Source organism: Dromiciops gliroides, chromosome 3 (assembly GCF_019393635.1).
Source record: "Dromiciops gliroides isolate mDroGli1 chromosome 3, mDroGli1.pri, whole genome shotgun sequence".
In the NCBI taxonomy this organism is placed as follows: Eukaryota; Metazoa; Chordata; class Mammalia; order Microbiotheria; family Microbiotheriidae; genus Dromiciops; species Dromiciops gliroides.
Window position 1 is genome coordinate 330,568,691 of NC_057863.1, and position 23,062 is coordinate 330,591,752.

Below are 23,062 nucleotides of genomic sequence, written 5' to 3' on the forward strand. Positions count from 1 at the left end.
TCAACACAAGTCTTTCCTCCATTGCTTTCATTTCTTTCCTCTCATTTTAGAAACATGTGTTTTCATTTAATTTATCCTCTCATTAAAACGTACACACACACACACACACACACACACTTCATTTCTTCTAGGAATTCTAAATGGTCTTTTGACCAACATGTGTTTTCTTAGAGGCTTTGCTTGTAAGTCTTTTGGACCTATCTCTTCTGTGTTTGGGTCTTAGGCAGACATCCCTTTTTTGTTTACCTATTCTTGCTGCCCTACTTCTCAGAATGAGGAAGTTTATTTTAGGGCTAGGCTCTATACACTTTTAGTAGAGCTATCATGGCCTTGCTGTTAGGGTAAGAGCAATAACACTGCAGCCTTGTTTTTTTCTCAGGCTCTGGCTCTGAAATCTCCTCCCCTAGTTTAGGCTCCAGGTCCCTGGTTTTCTGTCTGACTTCATGACCCGATTTGAGGTTTTCTTGGCAAAGATATAGGAGTGATTTCCCATTTCCTTCTCCAGCTCATTTTACAGATGAGGAAACTGAGACAAATAGAGTTAAGTGACTTGCCCAGGGTGAAACAGCTAATAAGTTTCTGAGGCCAGATTTGTACTCACAAAGATGAGTCTTGCTGACTCCAGGCTGAGCTCTCTATCTACTGTGCCATCTACCTGCTCTATAATCATTTGCTGTTAGGCCAAAACTGTGCTCTTCTGCTTGACAGGTGACCCATTGCAGCTTTTTTCTTCTTCTTAGCCTTCTGATCACTATTTAGTTTGGTGTTCATCTGAGATCTTTGTTGGAATAGTTGCTGGGGGATCGAAGCTGCACTGATTTCTTCTACTCTGCCATTTTCATTGGTCTCCTCAATGCTCAATCTCAAAGAGATATTGCCCCCAAACAAGGGGCAAAGGTATAGGGAGATTATCTAGTCACTCCCTCCTGCTGCTCTGGTTCTCTCATTTGATACAAGGTTTGGTCCCTGCTCTGAGCCTGCTCTCTACTCGCTTCTTCACTCCACTGATACCCTTAAGCAGATCTGAGCCTCTGAATGTAGGCTTCCAAAGTCTTTTGACCTATCTTACTCCAAATTCATTATAATATAGCGTAATGTAAACTGAACTAGACTTTACCAATAAGTCTGACGTCTCATGGCCTCTGTTTTCTTAACTCTAAACTGGGGATGGCATCTACGCTGTCTCCCAGGCAGGATCCCTGGGCTCTTTTCCTAGCTGCGTCTCTTGTGTGGCCTACTTACCTATTACCTCCCCCCCTTCTTCTTTTCCTGCTACCTATCTAAAAGGATATTGCAGAACAAGGCAGAGGGATGTGGTTATGGCACCTGTTGCCCACAAATTTAAAGCTGTCTCAAAGTCCCAGGTATTCTAGTTGTTTCTTCAACCTTGGTAAAGGTAATTGATCTCTTAGCCTCTTCCTCACTGCAGTGAGATAGGAGAATCTGGCTTGACCACCAGATAAATATGCTCAGAGCAGTAAAGGGTGGTGGGGGTAGGACTCCTTTCTTTCCCTTCCCTTCCCTTCCCTGATAATTCTGCCATGCTCCCCGGTCCCTTTCTGCCTCTACACCTGGGATTCAGGTTTACAGTTTCCATTTGGCCACTCCTTTAAAAGAATCTCTTTTCCCTAATCATATGTCCAATGCTGGACAGAGGGCCAGAAGACTCTCCATCTCCATGGAAACACTGCCTCCAGGGCCACCCTTACAAGAAGATGGAAGGTCGTTGCTTGGCAACATTTGGGAAAGGGGGGAAGGAGGAAAGGGGAAGACAGGAAGGAGGCTATCCTGGAGAGAAGAGCTGCAATAGCTAAAGAAACCTCTGATGGGCTGGTTCATAGCATATGGAGCAAGTTATTACCAAAATGTGCCCATTTTCCTGAGTGGAAGCTTTATGAAACATAAATAGGTGAATTAAAGAATGAAAATTTTGTTCTTAAAAAATAAACTTCATTCTTCTTATTCTTATCTAGTTCTAGAGGGAAAGGAAATTCAGTGGTAAGAACAGAAACAGTCCTTTTTCACCATGTTTATTTTTCCCCTACAAAATGTAAGAAATCATCAGAAATAGAGGACCTTATATAGACAAGACCTAGACTCAAATCTGAACTCTGCCATTTATTAGCTATGTGACCTTGGCCAAGTCATTCTGTCTACTACAACTTTTTTTAAAAGTTCTATTGAGACCTTTTATTTTTGTAACCCAGTCATTTCTGAGTATAACACACCACTCCTGCCACTATAGCCACCGCACAGCTAAGCAACAAACAAAACCAAAAATGATTCAGTAACACAATCTAGCTGTATGCAATATTCTCCTCTTGAATTCACTCACCTCTCTGCCAAGAGGGTGTTACCAAGACTGGTCATTACAATTACTCAGGATTCAGTTCTTTAAGTGATATATTCTTTTACTTTATTGCATATATCAGATATGTTGCTCTCTTGCTTCTGCTTATATCATTCCACAGCAGTTTGAATAAGTCTCATCATGTTTCTCTAGTCTTTATAACCTCTTACCTTGCAATAATAGAAATTCATCTTTTGTGTGTTCTGCTTTGGAAGGAATGGGCTGCCTTGGAAGGCAAGAAGTTCCTCCTCATTGGAGGTCTTCAAGCAAGGACTAGATGACCACCTATTAGGTATGTGATAGAAAAGATTCTTATTTGGGTTAGGGTTGAGCTACATCTCTGATGGCCCCTGAGGCTCCTTCTGACTGTGATTCTGCAATTTCCCTTTCTATTGTTGCCTCCTGGATTTTGTTGTCATCCAGTTATTATATAGAAATACATTTGATTTTTTGTGAGGCTTTATTATGGAGCCTACAACTTTGCTGAAGCTGTTGTCTCTGTATCTTTGCTGAGTCCCTAGGATTCTTCAAGTACATTGACATCATCAGAAAATAAGGATCATTTAAAGTCTACTTTACCTATTGCTATACCTTTAATTTGCTTCTCTTGTCTCATTGCCTTTGCTAGCATTCTCAAAACTAGAGTAAGTAATAGTGAAGAGTGGGCATCCTTGTTTTATTCTTATATTTATTGGCAAAGGTTCTAGTGTATCCCCATTGCATGTCATGTTTGTTTTTTGTTTTTAGGTATACTTTTTATGATATTAAAAAAGGTCCCTCTGTACCTATACTTTGTAGTGCTTTGTTTGTTTGTTTGGGGCACAGATGAATGTTTGAATTTAATCTTGAAGGAAAACCAGAGATCCCAAGAGATTGGTATGAGGTGTGAATACATTCCTGGATGCATAGAAGAAAATCATTGTATAGGTCAAGATATGAGATGTAGTGTAGTTTGTGCAGAACAGAAAGTCAGTAAGCATGACTGTGTTGAAGTGTGAGGATGGGGGTAATGTGTAAGAAGACTGGAAAGATGAGAAAAGGCCAAGTTGTAGAGATTTAAATGTCAAACAGAGGAGTTTATATTTGATCTTAGAGTTAGTAGGGAGCCACTGGAATTTAATGACCAGGGAAAGGGAAAATGGGGGTAGCACTTTAGGAAAGCACTGTAGCTTCAGGAAAATCACTCTGATGATTATGTGGAGCACGGATAGCGTGGGAAGAGAGGCATGAGGCAGCAAAACAGAATAGGGAACCATTGCAACAGTCTAGACAAGGCAATGAGGTCCTGAACTGGGATAATGTGAACAGAAGGATGTGAAAGATGTAGAGGTAGAAATGATAAAATCTGGCAACTGATTCCATGTGGAGGGAGGAGTTGAGGATGACACTCAGGCTACAAGCCCAGGTGACTAGAAGAATAATGTTATCCTCAGTGGTAATAGAGAAGTTAAGAAGAGGTCTAAGTATGTACAGAAAGATAATGGGTTCTGATTTGGAAATGCTGAGTTTGGTCTATTTATGGGACATCCAGTTGGAAATGACCCATAGATGGTGGGTGATGAAAGACTAGAGCTTAGGAGAGGAACTTAGATCGTATAAATAGACCTCAGAGCCAGCCATATGCAAACAATAATTGAACCCATGTGAGCTGGTTAGCTCATTAAAGGGGAAAGTGTAGGGCGAAAAGAGAAAGTGGTTCAGGGCAAAAACTTGGGGATACACTCACAGTTTATGGGTATGGCAAGAATGATGACCCAACAAAGAAGTGATACAACCAGCTTCACCCCTCTTATGGAACCTACCTTCCTTCAAAATCCCAGTGAGGGCAAGGATCAGACTCTTCTCTTGATGGAGTTATGTCAACAATTGGGGTATCCTCTATGTTGCTATCCATTTTCTTTTCCCTCAACTGTTTGTTGCCATGAATGAAAATAGTCCCAATTAAGGCTCTGCTAGGAAGGTTGTCTCCCCCTGACTGATCAGGCCTTCCTGCCACCCAGAGCCACTTTGTGTACTGATGGAATGGAGCCCAAGTTTGCCGTTCCAACCTGGTGCTAATCCTAGCGCCACCTTCTCTTTCTCTTCCTACAGGCGAGTCATAAAACGTAATGTCCGGTTGAGATGCCCCTTCCGGAAGGGTGCTTGTGAAATCACCCAGAAGACTCGGAGGCAGTGCCAGGCCTGCCGGCTCCGCAAGTGCCTGGATAGTGGAATGAAGAAGGAAAGTAAGTACTGAAACTGATAAGGAAGCGTGTGTGTGTGTGTGTGTGTGTGTGTGTGTGTGTGTGTGTGTGTGTGTGTACATTTAAACAACAGTCAGAATAAAAAAACCTGTTCATCTTTCTCCCACAGATACTCACACAGAGTTGGCCATTGGTAAAGATTTGTTCAATTGGTAAAGTGATGCTTCACATACAGGCATCTGTGTTAGGCTACTAATACAGTTACAGGGGCAGGGTTTTTTTTGTTTGTTTTGTTTGTTTTTTTGTTTTTTAGTGAGGCAATTGGGATTAAGTGACTTGCCCAGGGTCACACAGCTAGTAAGTATTAAGTGTCTGAGGCCGGATCTGAACTCAGGTCCTCCTGAATCCAGGGCCGGTGCTCTATCCACTGCGCCACCTAGCTGCCCCAGGGGCAGTCTTAAGGGGAATGGTGACAAGAGAGCTGAGAGAGAGAGGGGAATGAGCTGTCTCATGCAGCTTAGTGACAAGGTTCATGGACCTCCCTAGGTGATGTAATCCTGAGCAGGTCACTTTATCTCTCTAGGCATCCGTTTCCTTAACAGCAAAACTAAGAATTTGGACGAGAGCATGGGGCTCAATCTTTATGATGTCATGGACGCCTTTGGCTGTTTTGTAAAGCTTGGAGACCCCTTCTCGGAATAATGTTTTTTAAATGTACAAAATAAAAATTGGGGATTACAAAGGAAACCAATTATATTTAGTGCAATTATCAAAATATTTTAAAAATAAACAAGTTTCCAGACCCCAGGTTAAGCTGATTCTATGCTAAAGGGGGAAAGCAGCTGGGCTGTACACTGCCATTGACTTATTTTGCCTTTTAAGGATGTCCTTCATGTTCATTACTTTTTTTAATGTAGGGGAGAAAACTATCTTTACATGCAATTGGAAAAAATATAATAAAATACTATTTTTTAAAAGACACTAAAAAGGGAAAAAAAGAATTGCTTTGCTTGAATACTCCTCCCCTCCCCCAATTACATATATGGTATTACATGTAAGTTGGAAAAAATATAGACTAAAGTACCTTAGGGTGCAAAGCCTAGGGGCCTGTATTCATATAGGAATTTGCTCTTTAATCCATCCCTCCCTTTCTATTTCTCAGTCCTCCCTCTTCCATCTGACTCTTTCCTTCTCTCCCACACTCTTCTCTCTCCTAGCACACAACTCATTTACTTGGGCCTGTCTTACCTGTCTGGAGATAGGAGAAAATTGGTTTGGCTGCCTGGGCTGCCAAATTGCTATCTGTGGTCCATGAAGCTTAGAGAGCCAAAGAGTAAACACTCTTCCCTCTTCTAGTGGTGAGTTGACAGGCTTCAAGGGCTCCATTCTGAACCATTTGATTATCCAAGGCTCAATCCATGTTCCCAGCTGGGTTGTAGCAGGGCCTGACCATCCCTACACGCATACATACACACACACACACACACACACACACACACACACACACACACACACACACACACGCACTTCTACCTCTGTCTCTCCAAATCAGCTCTGTAAAGAAGACTTCCTAGGATTTCCTAGGAAGAACAATGGTACTGGTTGATAGCTTATAATTCATTTTAACAGACTGTCTTTTCTTCCAGTATCTTTCAGTTGCTCTCAGGTTGGGAGTATCTAGTTCTCTCTGGATAGAAGGAAAGAATGGAAGAAGGGATGTTCCAAGCAGAAAACCAAACTTCATGGGGAGGGAAAAGGGCCAAGAATCAAACAACATGAAAACAATATGAAGATACCCCCTTATCTTCTCCTTGTATATTCATTCATTCTTCATTCATTCGTAACATTTGGGCCTCACATATGGACCCTTAGAAAGCTATCCTTGGTTGGAAGCACTTTGTGGGTCATTATCTATTCAAAACCATAGCCCATGAATCCCCACCAATATGTTCATTTTTAGCAGGCCAATCAAAGAACACACTCAGATAAAAAGATGTTTAGTCAAACAGCACAATAACATAAGTGATGAGAAATATCTCCCATATATGTGTGAGGGGACACTCATAGGTTACCACACAACCAGTATGGGAGTGCACATGTACAAGGAATACACATGATGTGGCCAGACTTAGCCAGCTACTTAGCCAGACATACCCATAGAGAACATCTATGAGAATGGTCAGGGAAACTCATTTCTCTGACCTTGTGGAATCATTGATAACCCCTGGTGATGTCATCAAGCTGTCTTCTGCTCTCTTTCTATTGGTCATTTCCACTGAATTGCTCTCTGCCACTTTTCCACTGAGCTGCTACTGTTGCTCTTTGCTGCTCTCTGCTGGCTATCAGTTGTTAGATGGCTTCCTAGTTGACCTGCTACCCTCTGCATCTTTTCATTTGTGAGGGTTTTTTGGTTTTTAGCTTCTGTGCTCTGCTGTCATCACTAGGGCTACTGTCCAAGATCATATTCTCCCTAGAGGAAATCTTTACCTATTTTATGAAGTGAACCCAATTGTACCCTGTTACCTAGCTAAAGAAGCCTTTAGAAGTTTTGTCTTTGAGTGGGGTGGTGGTGTGCAGCTAGGTGGCATAATGAAGAAAGCACCAGCCCTGGATTCAGGAGGACACTTGACACTTACTAGCTGTGTGACCCTGTGCAAGTCACTTAACTCTCATTGCCCCACCAAAAAAAAAAAAAAAAGTTTTGTCTTTTGACCACCATTTCTTCTGTTGTTTCTCAGTGTCCCTGAGTTTAGACTTTCATATTAGTTATGGTCTAAAATTCCTCTTAACTCCTATCATATCCCTTGGTTGCTAATTTCCCTTTAAATCATCTCAGTGACTCCACTTAGCAAAACTGCCAAAGAGTTGGATGAAACTGGGGTAGGAAGATTCCTTTCATCTGTTCCCCACCATAATTCCCTTGATTACTATGCAAATCAAATTGAAATTAAGACTGATGGTGCCATAACCTTTGCCCTATTTTCCACTAGCAACCAAGCTTGCTGAACTCCTAACAGACTCAGTCAATCAATAAATATTTATTGAGGGGCAGCTAGGTGGTGCAGTGGATAGAGCACTACCCCTAGAGTCAGGAGTACCTGAGTTCAAATCCGGCCTCAGACACTTAACACTTACTAGCTGTGTGACCCTGGGCAAGTCACTTAACCCCAATTGCCTCACTAAAAAAAAAATACATAAATAAATATTTATTGAGCATTTATTATGTGCAAAGTATTCTGCCAGGCACTGAGGCACTCTGAATACACCAACTTATTGCTCCAATGCAATCCAGGTTCCGCAGAAAACAACCCAGTCTTGTAGAAGCAAGGCATAGGTTTGGGTAGGGTGCATCTCATGCCTCTTTTTGGTGGGTCATTATGGGACTTGACTTCTAACTGTAAGACTCAGGAAAAGTTCCTAGGATGGAAGTTCCTAGATGTCAACATCTCTTTGACCTTGGTGATTGAGAGTAGAAAATGCTTCCAAGCCAGAAACTAAGAGGAGCTTCCTTGTACTCTTCTTCTGCTGTAAGTAGGCCCAGCTATACCTTTTTCTATTCAATTCCCACCCCAAACTCAAGTCATCACCTATAGCTCAAACAGCTGAGGTAAATTAGATTTTCCCCTATGGAATCCACAGTCTTTCTGAGTTTAGAGAAAGGTGAGCGGCTGATAATATGTGGTTATTCTTGGGCTTATCACATGCTTAGCATGTGCCTCCTTCCTGTAGCTGGGGCACCTGGGGAAAGGGGAATGATCCTGAGCTCAATAGCTCAGGGCATTTGCTCCTGAAGCCAGCTCCTTTTCTTCCCTCTGTGCAGTGATCATGTCTGATGCAGCGGTGGAGCAGCGGAGAGCCCTCATCAAGAGAAAGAAGACAGAACAGCTGGGGACTCAGGCTCCAGAAGTCAAGGGGTTAACAGAGGAGCAGCAGAAGATGATCCTGGAGCTCATGGATGCTCAGATGAAAACCTTTGACACCACCTTCTCCCATTTCAAGAATTTCCGGGTAAGAGAATTAAGCTCTTGGTGCTTCAGAATCCCATCCTTCATCGTGCAATTGGCCAGCCTCCTTCCCCACCCCGAAGTGATGTGGGACTAGGTCTACACCGCAAATGAAGCGAAAACCAAAAGACACCCCATTCCCCATCCTCTCTTAGGACTGTGGATGTGTGCTATGCTTCGTGGATGGTCAGGTTACTCTGGACCCATATGCCTGAGTAGTCACAGGCTTCTCTATGGTTTGTTTCTTTGCTCTGAGACCATGGCAAAGTATGGTCCGGAGTGACAGAACCATGTCCAGAAGCTTATCACCCTGTCCCATTGTGGGGGCTAAGAAATGAAAAGTAAAGGGATCTTAGAGCCCATGATATAATCCAGCCTACTTATATTATAGATGAGGAAAATGAGGCTCAAAGACATAAAGTGATGAAGAAGATGATGATGATAACTAGTATTGATGTAATACTTTAAGATTTGAAAAGCATTTTCATGCGTTATCCCATTCGATCCACACAACAAGCCTGGTAGTTAGGTGCTATTGTCCCCATTTTACAGATGAAGAAATTGAGGCAGTCATTGGTTGACTTGCTTAGGACCACACAGCTAATAAATGTCTGAGGCTGGTTTTGAACTCAGGTCTTCCTAATTCCAAGTCATCTAGTTGCCCATATAACTATTAGCCACTGGGATTCAATCCCAGGTTTCTTGATTCTCAGTCAAAAGCACTTTGGACTTCACCATTCCATCTTTTTCCTACATATAAATCTCTTCATACAGTGTGTCTGAAGAGTTGTGTGATATGTGTCTACCCATTTAGAGTGACCTTTGTCCTAGCAGCTGACAGTTAATGTGGTTGGCCTATCTGTGCAATGTGACTGATGGGCATCAATGTCCCTGCTTTCTTTCCTCTGCTTCCTCTCCTTCCATACTTTCCCTTTCCCTTCCCTCCTCTTCCTTTGTCATCTTTTCTGCTATAATTATTTTTTCCCAGCTGCCAGGAGTACAGGGCAGTGACCCTGAGCTTCCCAAGTCCATTGCTGTCAATTCAGAGGAAGAAGCTGCCAAGTGGAACAATATCTCCAAAGAGTTCTGCCCCTTCTCTCTACGGCTGCAGGGTGAAGATGGCACCATACGGAACTACAAGTACTCAGCAGATAGGCCAGGGAAAGAGATCATTTCTTTGTTGCCTCATATGGCCGACTTGTCAACCTACATGTTCAAAGGCATCATCAATTTTGCCAAAGTCATCTCCTACTTCCGGTAGGATATGGGGACATATCGGGGAAAGACAGTTTAGGAAGGGGCAGAAAATGGCATCAGTCGGGCAGTCAGCGAATACTTATTAGGCACTTCCTGTGTGTCAGGTTCTATGTGACTATGCTAAATGCTGGAGAAATTAGGAAGGGCTAAGAAGAGTTTTCCTTTCTCTGGATGTTGATGAGGTATCAGCATCCTCAAGGCTCCCTCCTTGTTTTTGGCCAGCCAGGATTCAAGTTTTTCCCATGAAGAGGCAGCAAACTTATGACCACTTGGTGACATCTAGAGAAGACGTGGAAGAGATTTGGAAAGAAGCTCTAAGAAGAGTGACCTCCCCCTTCCCATGACAAGGGACCACAGGCAGTTTCTCCCTAAGGGAAGGTTTGGGACGTGTCGATGGCCTAGCATTGAACAACCTACCATCAGGTGTCCTAAGTTCGTGTGATGTTGCCACCAACGTCCCAGTTAGCCTCCCTAGTCAGCCAATGGCTGGGAGCATGAGGGAAGGGAGGATGCTCCCAGACAACTTAGTTTATGGATTATTTAAGGAAGTGACTTTAAAAATCATCTAATCCACTCTCTGATCACACAGGTGAGACTGAGGCCCTCAAAGGAGAAGTGACTTACCCAAAGTCACACAGGGAGTAAGTAGCAGAGCTAAGATTTGAATCTAGGTCTTCCATTTCCAAATCCAGGACTGCTGCAAGTAGCAGAAGCAATGACCTCCTGTACCTGGGTTGAGAACCTGGAGGTCACTTTCCAGCACTCTGGAGGAGAGATGTTGTGGTTAGCAATGGATAGCAAGGCTATGTTAAGGCTGCTTGATTTCCTTATACTTGAACCACAGGTTTTGGATTCTTGGGTGAGAATACATACATGTCCTTTTGGAGTTGAATGGAAATGGCTTTAACTCTAATAGCACTGTAGAAACAAATTCTACTGAGGAGAACAATCCATTTCCTAACCTGTCACATAAATCTACCTGTTGGGTCCCTTGTCACTGTTTTGGGCACCCTTGAACAACAGGTTATATGCAGGTCTATGCCCAGGGGTCAGGGACACAGATGGAAGGTCACTTGAATTGTCCCCTTTTGGTGGTCTGGGAATTTTTCCCCATTGCTCATTTGCTTCTGCCAAGGCTGTTGGGGACAAGAGGAGATTAAGCTAAGCCAGTCTGGTGTTATTCCCTATATTACTACTATCATCCATTGCCTAGTTTCCTCAAACAGATGCTCAGAAAGATTCCAGAGATGAGAACGCCTGCTCAGTGAATGGGGAGCTGGTTGGATAATATAGTAGGCTGTTAAAAGGAAAGATGTGGAGAGGATTGCCACAGCATTATTGGCTCTACACCAGAGAGCCACATAAGCTATGTCTACATAGCCCTACTGACAACCAACATTTTGACCAAAGTGCCAAAGTTGAGGTAATTTGACTGCTTTTTCCCCCTAATGGAATTGATTAGTCACTTGGTATTATGTGTTCATGCCAGCCAGTGGTAGTGGTAGTGAGTTGACAGTCATCGAAGAACCTCAAACAGAAGCTAGATGACCATTTGATGGGAATGCCATAGAGAAGAATTGGCCTAATGACCTCTGAGGGCTCTTCCAACTCTGAGAATCCATGCCCAAAGCCCATTGCCACCAGAGGTCTGGACTTGACCCAGAGATTCAGCAGACTCAGAGCAGAAGGACATCATTAGAACCCTGAGTCAGGCTCTGAACCACCCTGAGGAAATTTCAGGAGCTTCCAGATTGACCTTGGATTCCCGACCAAACCCCCACCTTCCCCACCTCCCCCCTCACTCCAGAATGTAGTTTCTTGACACTTTTAGGACCTTCCAGAACAGAAGCTGCCCCGGTCCGGTTACAGATTCTCCAAAGGTCCCCTGATCTGTGAGCTCAAAGTGGCCTGAAGGCTCATCCTCATATCCTAGCGTTTAGGGACTGGGGCCACACTGATGGGAGAGCTGCTTGGGTCATTGGGCAGTCCTTCATCACTTCCTTGTGTGACCCTCATTCCACAGATGGGGCAGTGGCTCAAATGACAGCCAATATGGTTAATGGAAGGGATGTGTTCTAGTGAAAGTTTATTGTTAAGGGAAGAACAGGAGGGATCCCAGAATATATCCCCTAGCCCTCAAAGCCTTCTGACAGGGTACTTCCCCCCACCCCTTTCAGGAGTGGTGAGAAGGGTGCACTGACCTTCTTCAGGGTAGCCCCACACCAAATTACAAGGAACCTCCCTTATTCTTAGGTTGTCGGGCCATTGAGCTCCTCTCCTCAGCAGCGCCAACTTCTGGTCAGCTCTGGACTAACTCTGAGAGGCCTATTCCTGAGATAAGCTATTGCCACAGTCCCCAAAAGAAGGCCACTGATGACAACTTATGTCATTGGGAAAATCTATTTAATTTAGAGAAGAGGAGATGATAGAATAATAACAATGATGATGATAGCTACTATTTAGATAGTACCTACTATGTGCCAGGCACTGTGCTAAGACCTTTACAATTAGTATTTCATTTACTCCTCACAAAAATCCTGAGAGATAAGTACTATTATTATCCCCAATTTATAGTTGAGGAAACTGAGGCAGACAGAGGGTAAGTAACTTGTCCAGGGTCACACAACTAGTAAGTGTCTGAGGTCAGATTTGAATTCAGTTCTTTCTGACTCCAGGACCAGCGTTCCATCCACTGAGCCCATCAGTTGGAATAGAAAGGGCACCGTACAGTACAAGAAAGGTTTAATTAATTAAATAGCAATTGCCTCTAGATTATAAGCTTATAAACTAAGTTTCCTTAGCTCCCTGGTACTTGGCACCATGCTCTGTACACAGCAGATGTTAAGAAATGTTTTACAGTATTGAATTCTTAGCTAGGATAAGCCTCTAGGTTTTATGGCAGATACAAAAAAGTATAAGCCACAAACTACCATCAGAGAGCTTACAATCTAGTTGGGCATACCAAGGGTAAACCCATAACAATAAAAACATCTGATATTTGCTCAGCCCCACATACATTTCAACAATTAATGGGATACTTCCTCCCTCTCTTCTCTCAGAGAATTGCCTATTGAGGACCAGATTTCTCTATTGAAAGGGGCCACATTTGAACTGTGCATCCTGCGCTTCAACACGATGTTCAATGCAGAGACTGGATCCTGGGAATGTGGTCGGTTTTCCTACTACTTTGAAGATCCTGCAGGCATGTTATTGGTCTTCTTCTATTGTTACAAGACTACAGAGTCACAACCACTATTTTTGCTCTCAGGGCAAGTAGGGAAAACATGACTGGGGCCAACAGTGTGAAGTGTACCCTCAAATGCTAATGAGGAGACTATTGGAGGGTATGAGGGGAGTGGATGTCAGGCAGTGGAATAGCTCCCTTAGGGTACAACCATCAGTCATGCTTTCTGTAACCAGATGTGTGCTGGAGAAGGCTCAAACTTAAGAGCCTGTTGGTAAAGTATCAGTATTCAAATGCATACTTTGGAAATTAAGGCTTAATTTATTGTTTTGTAAAGTGCTCTAGATCACTCTTGATTAGAGAAATACAAATTAAAACAACTCTGAGGTATCACCTCACACCTATCAGAGTGGCAAATATAACAAAAAAGGAAAATATTGGATGTGGGAAAACTGAGACACTAATCCACTGTTGGTGGAGTTGTGAACTGATCCAAACCATTCCAGAGAACAATTTGGAATTATGCCCCAAAGGCTATAAAACTGAACATAACCTTTGATCCAGCAATATCACTGCTAGGTTTATATCCCAAAGATATCCCCCCGCCATAGTGAAAAAAGACCTATTTGTACAAAAATATTGATAGCAGCTCTTTTTGTGGTGGCTAAGAATTGGAAATCAAAGGATTGCCCATCAATTGGGGAATGGCTAAACAAGCTGTGGTATATGATTGTGATGGAATATTATTGTGCTACAAGAAATGCCAAACAGGATGATTTCAGAAAGGCCTGGAAGGATTATATGAACTGATGTATAGTGAAGTGAGCAGAACCAAGAGAACATTGTTCACAGAGACAGAAATATTGTTTGATGAAGAACTGTGAATGGCTTAACTATTTTCAGCAATACAATGATCCAAGACAATCCCAAAGGACTATTGATGAAACATACTATCCACCTTCAAAGAAAGAACTGATATTGATTGAACATAGACTGAAGAATGCTATCTTTCACTTTCTTTCATTTTTTCTTTTATTCAAGTTTTCTTGTACAAAATGACTAATGTGGTAATGTTTTACATAATTGCACATGTATAACCTATATTTGATTGCTTACCACCTCAGAGAGAGGGAAGGGGAGGGAAGGAAGGAGAGACAGAATTTGGAACTCAAAACTTTAAATAAAAATGTTTATTATTATTAAAAAAACAAAATATGTAAAAAATTATTGTTTTGTTGATTGGCTAAACTTAAGGACTGGAGAAAATGTTGATAATACAAATTAAACTCAAAAGCATGACATGTTTTTTTTTCTTCTTCCAGAGAGCTGGTTGTTAAACGTTTATCAGCACTAAGTTATCTATAACTTCTTTTTTTTTGACAATGCAAAATTTTGTATTTATTATATTTCTCCCCCATTACATGTTAAAACAATTTTCTAGCACTTTTTTTTTACAGCTTTAAGTTCCAAATTCTATCCCTCCCTCCCTTCCCTCCTCCTTGGGATATATAGTAAGCAGATACAGGTTATATATGTGCAATCATGTAAAATATTTCCATATAAGGCATTTTGTATAAGAAGACTCAAATAAAAGAAAAAGAATAAAAGAAAGAAAGTGAAAAATAGCATGCTTCAGTTTTTATTCAAACAATATCAGTTCTTGGGGGCAGCTAGGTTGTGCAGTGGATAAAGCACTGGCCTTGGATTCAGGAGGACCTGAGTTAAAATCTGGCCTCAGGCACTTAACACTTACTAGCTGTGTGACCCTGGACAAGTCACTTAGCCCTCATTGCCCTGAAAAACAACAACAACCCACAAACAAACAAATAGTATCAGTTCTTTCTCTGGAGGTGGATAGTATGCTTCATCATTAGTCCTTTGAGATTGTCTGTTACTGGGTACAGTGTTCTCCTGATTCTGCTCACTTCACTTTGCATGAATTCACCTAAGTTTTTCTAGGTTTTTCTGAAATCATCCTGTTTGTCATTTCTTTTTGAGGGAACCAAGGGAGAGCTCAGGCAACTTGCTGGCTTCTCTCCGCCATCTTGGCTCCCCTGTTTGTCATTTCTTATGGCACAATAATATTCCATCACAATCATATACAACAGTTTAGTCATTCCGCAATTGAATTCCCTTCAATTTCTACTTCTTAGCCACCAGAAAAAGAGCTGCTATAAATATTTTTGTACAAATAAATACTTTTTAATATATCTTCCTATTTTAATTATTTTTACTAAGTGTTAAGTTTGGTTGTTGTTGCTAAACTGGTGAAGGATTGCAAATGCTTAAGGGAGCATAGATACAGGGCTTGAAAGGGCCTCAGAGGCTATCTAGTTGAACTGTCTTCTTTTATGGATGACAAAAGTGAAGTTAGGGAGGTTGTGGCTTTCCTAAGGTCATATAGGCAGTGAGCATCATCATAACCAGGATTTGAATCCAGTTCCTCTAAATTCAAACTAATGCCAGTCTGTACCCTCTACATTTTTGTACCCATGGTGAAAAATCTTTTGCCCCATCTTTGTGCCCTACAATTTTGCATGAGTCTACTATCTCCCTCCTTATCTCCACCTAACTGACCTCCCTCGATTTCTTTAATCCCCAACTAAAATCTCACTTTCTACAGGAAGCCTTTCCCAATTCCCCTTGATGCCAGTGCCCTCCCACTGTTAATTATTCCCTATTTATCCTGTGTATGGTGTCTTTGCATATTGTCTTCCTCCATTAGATTGTAAGCTCCTTGAAGGCAGAGATTGTCTTTCACTTTTTTTTCTATGCCTAGTGCCTGTCACATAGTAGGCACTTGATAAATGTGTACTGACTGACTGGTCCCATTCCCAGAGAATCCTGGAAAGGGTGGAGATGGGAGAAAGATTATATAGAGTGGAGGGAAAAGGGTTTACAAGCCCAGATGCCAAAGTCTCTGGCAAAGAAGGTCCTCCTCTGGTGAGATATTGTGAGAGCCTGGGCTCTCTGGGAAGTCTGTTCTTGGAAATAACGCGCTCACTCAGTTACATGGTCAAGGCTGCAACAAGAGGGTTGAATGATTGGAGAGCTCCCACACCCACCTTGACTGACAGTTGCCCTGCTCTCTTCCGGGACTCTGCAGGGGGGTTGCAACAACTTCTCTTAAAGCCTGTGTTGAAATTCCACTACATGTTGAAGAAGCTGCAGCTGCATAATGAGGAGTACGTGCTGATGCAGGCCATCTCCCTGTTCTCACCAGGTACGGCAGCCTGAGGCTGCTCCCTGCCTTCTGCCTCAGTCCACACTCACTCCAGGGAAAGTTTCAGTGTCGGGGGAACCACCATCATCCTCTTGAGTGAAAGGTCCTGTTAGCCAATCAACTTAGCAGGTCTCTTTCCTGCCTTGTCTCTGTCTTCTGGCTCTCTGTCTCTCCCTCTCCCTCTATATAAAATATACACATGTGTAATAGAACTGTCTCTGTCTCTCTGTCTCCTCCTTCTGTCACTGTCTGTCAGTATAGATATAAAGATATACATCTCTATAGAAACACCTATACATATATAAACATAGAGATTATATATGTAATTATGTTTATGTAGAAGAGACAGGCAGTCCTGGTGTACATTAGGACTGTGTATCTCTTCTCTCTCTCCATATATTCTGTATGTATGTGTGTATGTATGTATATACATGTATACATACAGCACTGCCAGAGACATGCATGTGTTTTTTATATATACATGCATGCATGCATGCACACACACATAAAATATTTAGGCTTGTCCTTTCTCTCCCATCTCTAACGTATACACACATCTATAACTTATACAACTTTGGACTGCCTTTATAAGAGCCCCCCAAATCATAGAGCCACACTGTTGTGTCTACCTAGAGTCCCTTTCCTCTAGGGAAGTGCCTTGTGCTTGGGTTTTCTGGGGTGGGGCTCCCCAGGAGAGAGGCTTCTTTCTGTCAAAGGCTCTGTCGCGGAGTCAGAGGGTGACTGGAGAGGTCCAGTCTGCATCTTTCTCTCTTCCTTCATCAATATCAAAGCCCATCATTTCATGAGATAAAGCCAGAGTATATCATGCTAGGGTGAAAGGTGCTGAGCTTAGGAAAGGGGGGGCAGTTTCTCTATCTTAACACCCCAGGGATCTCCTTCGCTCCTGCTCTTTCCTTAGATCGACCAGGTGTGGTCCAGCGTTGTGTCGTGGATCAGCTGCAGGAGAGATTCACCATGACACTGAAGGCCTACATAGAATGCAAGCGTCCTCAGCCAGAGTACCGGTGAGTGATGCAGCCTGATGCTGCCTCCCGGTAGAAAAGGCCCCAGAGTGAGGGTCTGGGCTTCATTTCAGTGGGTTTATGCACTGCTTCACATTGGATCCTATTCTCCATGTCTAGAGAGGGAAGGTTACTAGGGATCAACTGGGAGAAATCAGTCAAGCAGAAAGCACCCACTATGTGCCTAGCACTGTGTTTGGCACTAAAAAATACATGTACAAAGAATGAAACAAGGGGGCAGCTAGGTGGTGCAGTGGATAGAGCACTGGCCCTGGATTCAGGAGGACCTGAGTTCAAATCCAACCTCAGACACTTGACACTTACTAGCTGTGTGACCCTGGGCAAGTCACTTAACCCTCATTGCCCCCCCCCAAATTTTTTTTAAATGAAACAATCTCTATTTTTTTTTAGTGAGGTTAAGTGACTTGCCCAGGGTCACACAGCTAGTAAGTGTCAAGTGTCTGAGGCTGGATTTGAACTCAGGTCCTCCTGAATCCAGGGCCAGTGCTCTATCCACTGCACCACCTAGCTACCCCTAACAATCCCTATTTTCAAAGGGCTTACATTCTAATGGAGGATGTAACAAGTACATGTATAAGAAATACAGAGTATTATAATTAAATACAAAGTAGTTTGGGAGAGACTTTGGTAGTGGTGTGGGATAGGCTGGGGTGGAGGGTGACAGTGAGAGGGGAGACCAATTAGGAGGTCATTACAAAAAATCTAGGCAAGAAGTGATGAGTGCTTGAACTAAGGTAATAGCTATGTGAGTGAAGAGAATAGGTGAGATGTGAGAGTTGGGGTTTTTTTGTTTGTTTTTTTGTTGATCACAGTGTTCCTCTTGATACTCTTCTTTCTAGATTTTCTAGACACAGCTTTCTCATGGTTCTCCTCCTTTGTTGTTCTCCTCCAGTTGTCTGACTGCTCCTTTTTAGACTTCACTGCTGATCAGACAGTGACCAGAAATGGTGATCTAGGCCATGCCTGCTAACTGTGGATGTTCCCCAAGGCTCTGTCTGGGGCTATCTTCTTTTCTCCTCTATACTATTTCTCTTGGTGATCTCATCAGCTCCTCAGGATTCCATTACTGTCTCTATGCTAATGATTTTCCACCCTAAACTCTCTCCAAAACTTCCAGACACTATCTCAAATTGGATGTCCCACGGACATCCTAAACACTACATATCCAAAACCAAACTCACTATCTTTTCCTTTGAACCCTCCCCTCTTCCTAACTTTCTTTTTCTTCTTATTTTGCAGAACAATGAGGGTTAAGTGACTTGCCCGTGGTCACACAGCTAGTAAGTGTCAAGTATCTGAGGCTGGATTTGAACTCAGGTCCTTCTGAATCCAGGGCTGCTGTGCCACCTAGCTGCCACTGCTTTCCTATTATTAAGGGTACCACATAGTCATGCAGACTCACACAACTTAGGTATCATCCTCAACTCCTCCCTCTCCCTTGCTCCCCCCCCCCCACACCATATCCAGTCTATTGCCAATTCCTGTTGATTTTACTTTTATAAAATCTCTCATATATGATCCTTCTCTCCTCTGATGCTTCCATAACCCTGCAGGCTCTCATCACCTCATGCCTAGAATATTGCAATGACCTTCTGGTTGCTCTTCCTGTCACAAGTCTTCCTCAACTCCAGTTCATCCTCCACTCAGCTGTCAAATTAACCTCCCTAAAGTGCATATCTGATCATGTCATCCTCCCTCTTCAATAAACTCAGAGGCTTGGGAACAGCTAGGTGGCACAGTGGATAAAACACTGGCCTTGGATTCAGGAGGACCTGGGTTCAAATCCAGCCTCAGACAGTTGACACTTACTAGCTGTGTGACCCTGGGCAAATCACTTAACCCTAATTGCCCAGCAAAACAAAACACACACACACACACACACACACACATTCAGAGACTCATTACCTCCAGAATCAAATCCAAATTCCTCTGTTTGTCATTCAATGTCCTCCAGAACCTGGCCCTCTCCTACCTTTCCAGTATTCTTATACCTTACTCCCATGTACTCTTCAATCCAGTGACACCGGCTACCATGTTGTGCCTTGCAGAAGGCACTATACCTCTCAACTCTAGGAATTTTCACCAGCTATCCCCCATGTTTGGAGTTCTCTCCTTTCTTATTTCTGTCTCCTGGTTTCCATGACTTTCTTTGGGTACCAGCTAAAAGTCATACCTTCTGCAAGAAGTCTTTCCTGATTCCCTTTAATGTTTCTCTCTGAAGATTACCTCCAATTTACCCTTTTGTGTTGACTAAAATCTAATGTGTGTGTCTTTACCTGCCCCCCACCTCCCAGTGTGGGGGAGAACTAGCTAAGGTTTACTTATAAATTCAGCAACAGTTTAGGCTTTTAAGCATTTATTAAAGTATGTTAGAAGTTGATAAAGAGGGACAGCTAGGTGGCTCAGTGGATAAAGCACCAGCCCTGGATTCAGGAGGACCTGAGTTCAAATCCGACCTCAGACACTTAATACTTACTAGCTGTGTGACCCTAGGCAAGTAACTTAACCCTAATTGCCTCACACACACAAAAAAAAGCTGATAAAGAGAAAGAGAGAGAGCACAAGTCTCTGAAAGAATGGAAAAGCCCTAACCCAGATCTACACGGGAGAGAGAGAGAGAAAAAAAAAAACCTGCCTTCACCTAGCAGCTCACACTTCCCAAGTGAGTGACAGAGTCCCAGCAGCCAGTTCCCCCAGAAGCCCTCTATGGAATAGGAAGTGGGGCGGTCCCCACACACAGCAACAAGATAATTGACTGGTAGCATTCAAGTTCATTGATTGACATGATTTACAGGTGGTCCATGAACTTCTGGGGACGCCAGGATGACCTTAGAAACCTTAGAAAGGTCATCTCATGCTTTCTCAACAAGGTTCTCACACTTTATATTTATATACATATATACACACATACATATATTTATATACACACATATACATATATGTACACAGAACATAGTAATATATGTGTATATACACACATATATATACACATATATGTATGTATCTTGTTTTTATTTAGTTATTTGCATGTTGTCTCTGCCATTAGACTGTAAGGACTGTCTTTTGCCATTCTTTATATCCCCAGTGGGACATAGTAGGTGTTTAATAAATACTTAGTGAATGGCTGATAATTGGGGACCTAGGAAGTTGTAAGAACTGAAGGAGCTGAGAAAGGCTGGGAAGATTTACATCTGTTGCTATGTGGATATGTTGTTGCTTATGCACCTGAAGCGAGGAAAAGACTTTGATTTGTGAGACTGGTGTAGGAGGCAAAAAAAGAGTTAACAGAAAAACCCAAGACCCAAGCTCTAATTCAGATATGAGCTCTAAAAGAGATTCAGACCCCAGTTAATGGATAACTTACAAGTCAGGATGTTAAGTCCTCTTACCCATATAAATCAGTACCCATAACAGGAACTTAGGGAGGTAGGCCATGAAAACCTTAGACTATAACAATGATACATTGACAGGCTATAGAAACTCAAACTAGGAAGAAAAGAAAAATGAAGATATTTTTGAAACTAACCAATGGGAATTAGAAAGAGACATGCGCAGAAAAGGCCAAATTTGTCCCCAGATTCATCTTATGGTGTGTGAACCCTCAAAACACACCTCCATAGAAAAAGGTACCCAGGGGCAGCTAGGTGGTGCAGTGGATAGAGCACTGGCCCTGGAGTCAGGAGTACCTGAGTTCAAATCTGGCCTCAGACACTTAACACTTACTAGCTGTGTGACCCTGGGCAAAGTCACTTAACCCCAATTGCCTCACTAAAAAGAAAGAAAGAAAGAAAGAAAAAGGTACCCACCTCCAGGTTTGGCTTAGGACCCCAGGAACTCCAAATTAGGATAAGCCCTCCCCTGTACCTCTCTAAGGTGGAGATTTTTATAGTGAGACTAATAATCAATTTATCCATACTATAAACATAACTTTCTGTCTTTCCTTATTTGAGATACACCTTTCCACTATTCTGGTTCTTTCCCTGTGGTCACTCACAGTATTGCAATAAAACTTGGGAAACTGAGTCACTTAGTCTTGTAATTCTTTTGGGACAACTCACGATCAATTTGACCCTAATTCCATCCCACATCAAGACTATTTGCTTGCTGGGCTGTTCTTATTTTTCTTCTGCTGATGTGAAAGCCAATATTGAACAAAACTAGCCTGGAATCCTGCAGAAGATGGAAACTGAAAACAATTGGCTGAGTAGTGAGTGTGGAGACATAGAATCAGATATAGTTCCCTGGCAAAGACATAACCCTAACAGGATGAAAATGTTTGATAGCCACTGTTGTAAAGTTACTTAGTCAGGTTCACATGTATTAGGTGGGGTAGTATGGTATAGTGGATAGAGCACTGGACTTGCCTTAGACAGTTACTAGCTGTATGACCCTGGGCAAGACACTGAACTTCTCTAGTGTCCTCATCTATAAAAATCAGAAAATTTGACTCTATAATCCTATTGGATGTGTGTTGGAGGTGGCTCTAACACCAGTACTCTCAATTCAGGTTTGATGTTGGGAGGAAATGTGGCACTAAAAAGTCAATGAATGGTTAACAAAATGAAGTTAACTTTGGCCTAATACCTTCCCCTCTCATCTAAATATGGAAATGCTTTAGTCATCAGGGATAAAGAACGTGGTAACTGACTCAAGTGGTCTTCAGAAATCCTCCAAGTTCTATGGTCCTAGATTCCAAATGGCTGGGAATTTTATACCCTTAAGATGACCAGATACCAGCAAAGCTGAGACCATTTGGGTTGCGTGGACAGCTTTGTCCTCTTTTTATGTAAAGCCTGCCCATGTTGTGGGTGGGAGGAAAGAAGCTTCCTCAGGGAAACAAGCCGGGCTTATCACAAGGTGCCAAATTCTAAAGGGATGGACCCTTTACTAGTTATCCAAGTTGTCGAGCCATACCAAGCTCTATCAATGCCTACTATATTCTCAACATTACTAGGTGCCATAGAAGATATAGACGAAGAAGCTTGCCCTTAAGAAGCTTATATTCTTGTTGGAGAGACAACACTCACATAAAAAACAAAAAACAAAAAGAAGTGATGTAAGATGATTAGTGTCAATGGTGTGGTCTAGACATTAAATCCTGTGGTAGGGCAGGGGACAAGAAGGTAAGTAAAACCTAGAGTAGTCAGGAAATGTTTCTGGGTCTACTTTGGAAGATGCAAAGGAGCTAGATGGGAAATAAAGAGAGGAGGAGGAATTTCAGGTAGAGGAACAAAGAACAAGGGCATAGAAGTCAAGAAATATAAGATATATGAGTGTCACTTGTTTCTGGGACAAAGAGAAGACAGGAGCAGAGGTTGCGTCCTGGGGAACAGTGGCAAGATGTAGAACTAGGGCAGGGCCAGATATGGAGGCCCCTAAAGTCAAATGCAAGAGTTGAGATTTGATGTGATAGGAAATAGGGAACTACTAGACGCTTCTGTGCCTCTTCATGGCATGGAGTTCATTTGAGGTTCTTGGAAGTTGAGTCAGTGGAATGTAGGCTTGGCCAGGCCTTATCACATCAGAAGAGGGTCAGTGATGTACTGACTGTATTCTTGGAGCCTTTCAAAGACTAGCGTCACCCATCACCAGAGGCTTGGCCACAGCAATTCATGTAACTGTCTACTAACATGAAGATAGGTTAGGACCTGCATTCATGGTGAATCTCCTCACACAGATAAAATCACAGATTCTAGAAATACTGAATTACAGAGTTTTAGTCTTAGTAGTTTGTAAAATGATAATAACATATCATAGGAGCATAAAGTTAAAGGTAGTAGGGGCCTTGGAGGCTGAATCCAACCCCTTCATTTTACAG

The 23,062-nt window shown here is 42.5% G+C and overlaps 1 protein-coding gene across 4 annotated transcripts in view; it reads left to right on the plus strand.

Moving 5' to 3' along the window:
• NR1I2 (nuclear receptor subfamily 1 group I member 2) overlaps positions 1-23,062 on the plus strand; it is a 64,849-nt gene that overhangs the window by 39,325 nt on the left and 2,462 nt on the right. Inside the window, exons 4-10 of one of the 4 annotated variants that reach the window (XM_043991328.1) lie at positions 4,442-4,575; positions 4,703-4,726; positions 8,354-8,541; positions 9,526-9,794; positions 12,854-12,996; positions 16,085-16,201; positions 17,121-17,226. In XM_043991328.1, coding sequence (XP_043847263.1) covers positions 4,442-4,575; positions 4,703-4,726; positions 8,354-8,541; positions 9,526-9,794; positions 12,854-12,996; positions 16,085-16,201; positions 17,121-17,226 — 981 coding nt within the window. Of the gene's footprint in view, positions 1-4,441; positions 4,576-4,702; positions 4,727-7,837; positions 8,061-8,353; positions 8,542-9,525; positions 9,795-12,853; positions 12,997-16,084; positions 16,202-17,120; positions 17,227-23,062 lie in introns of those variants that run through there. The other 3 variants (XM_043991330.1, XM_043991329.1, XM_043991332.1) reach the window with 3 other exon arrangements.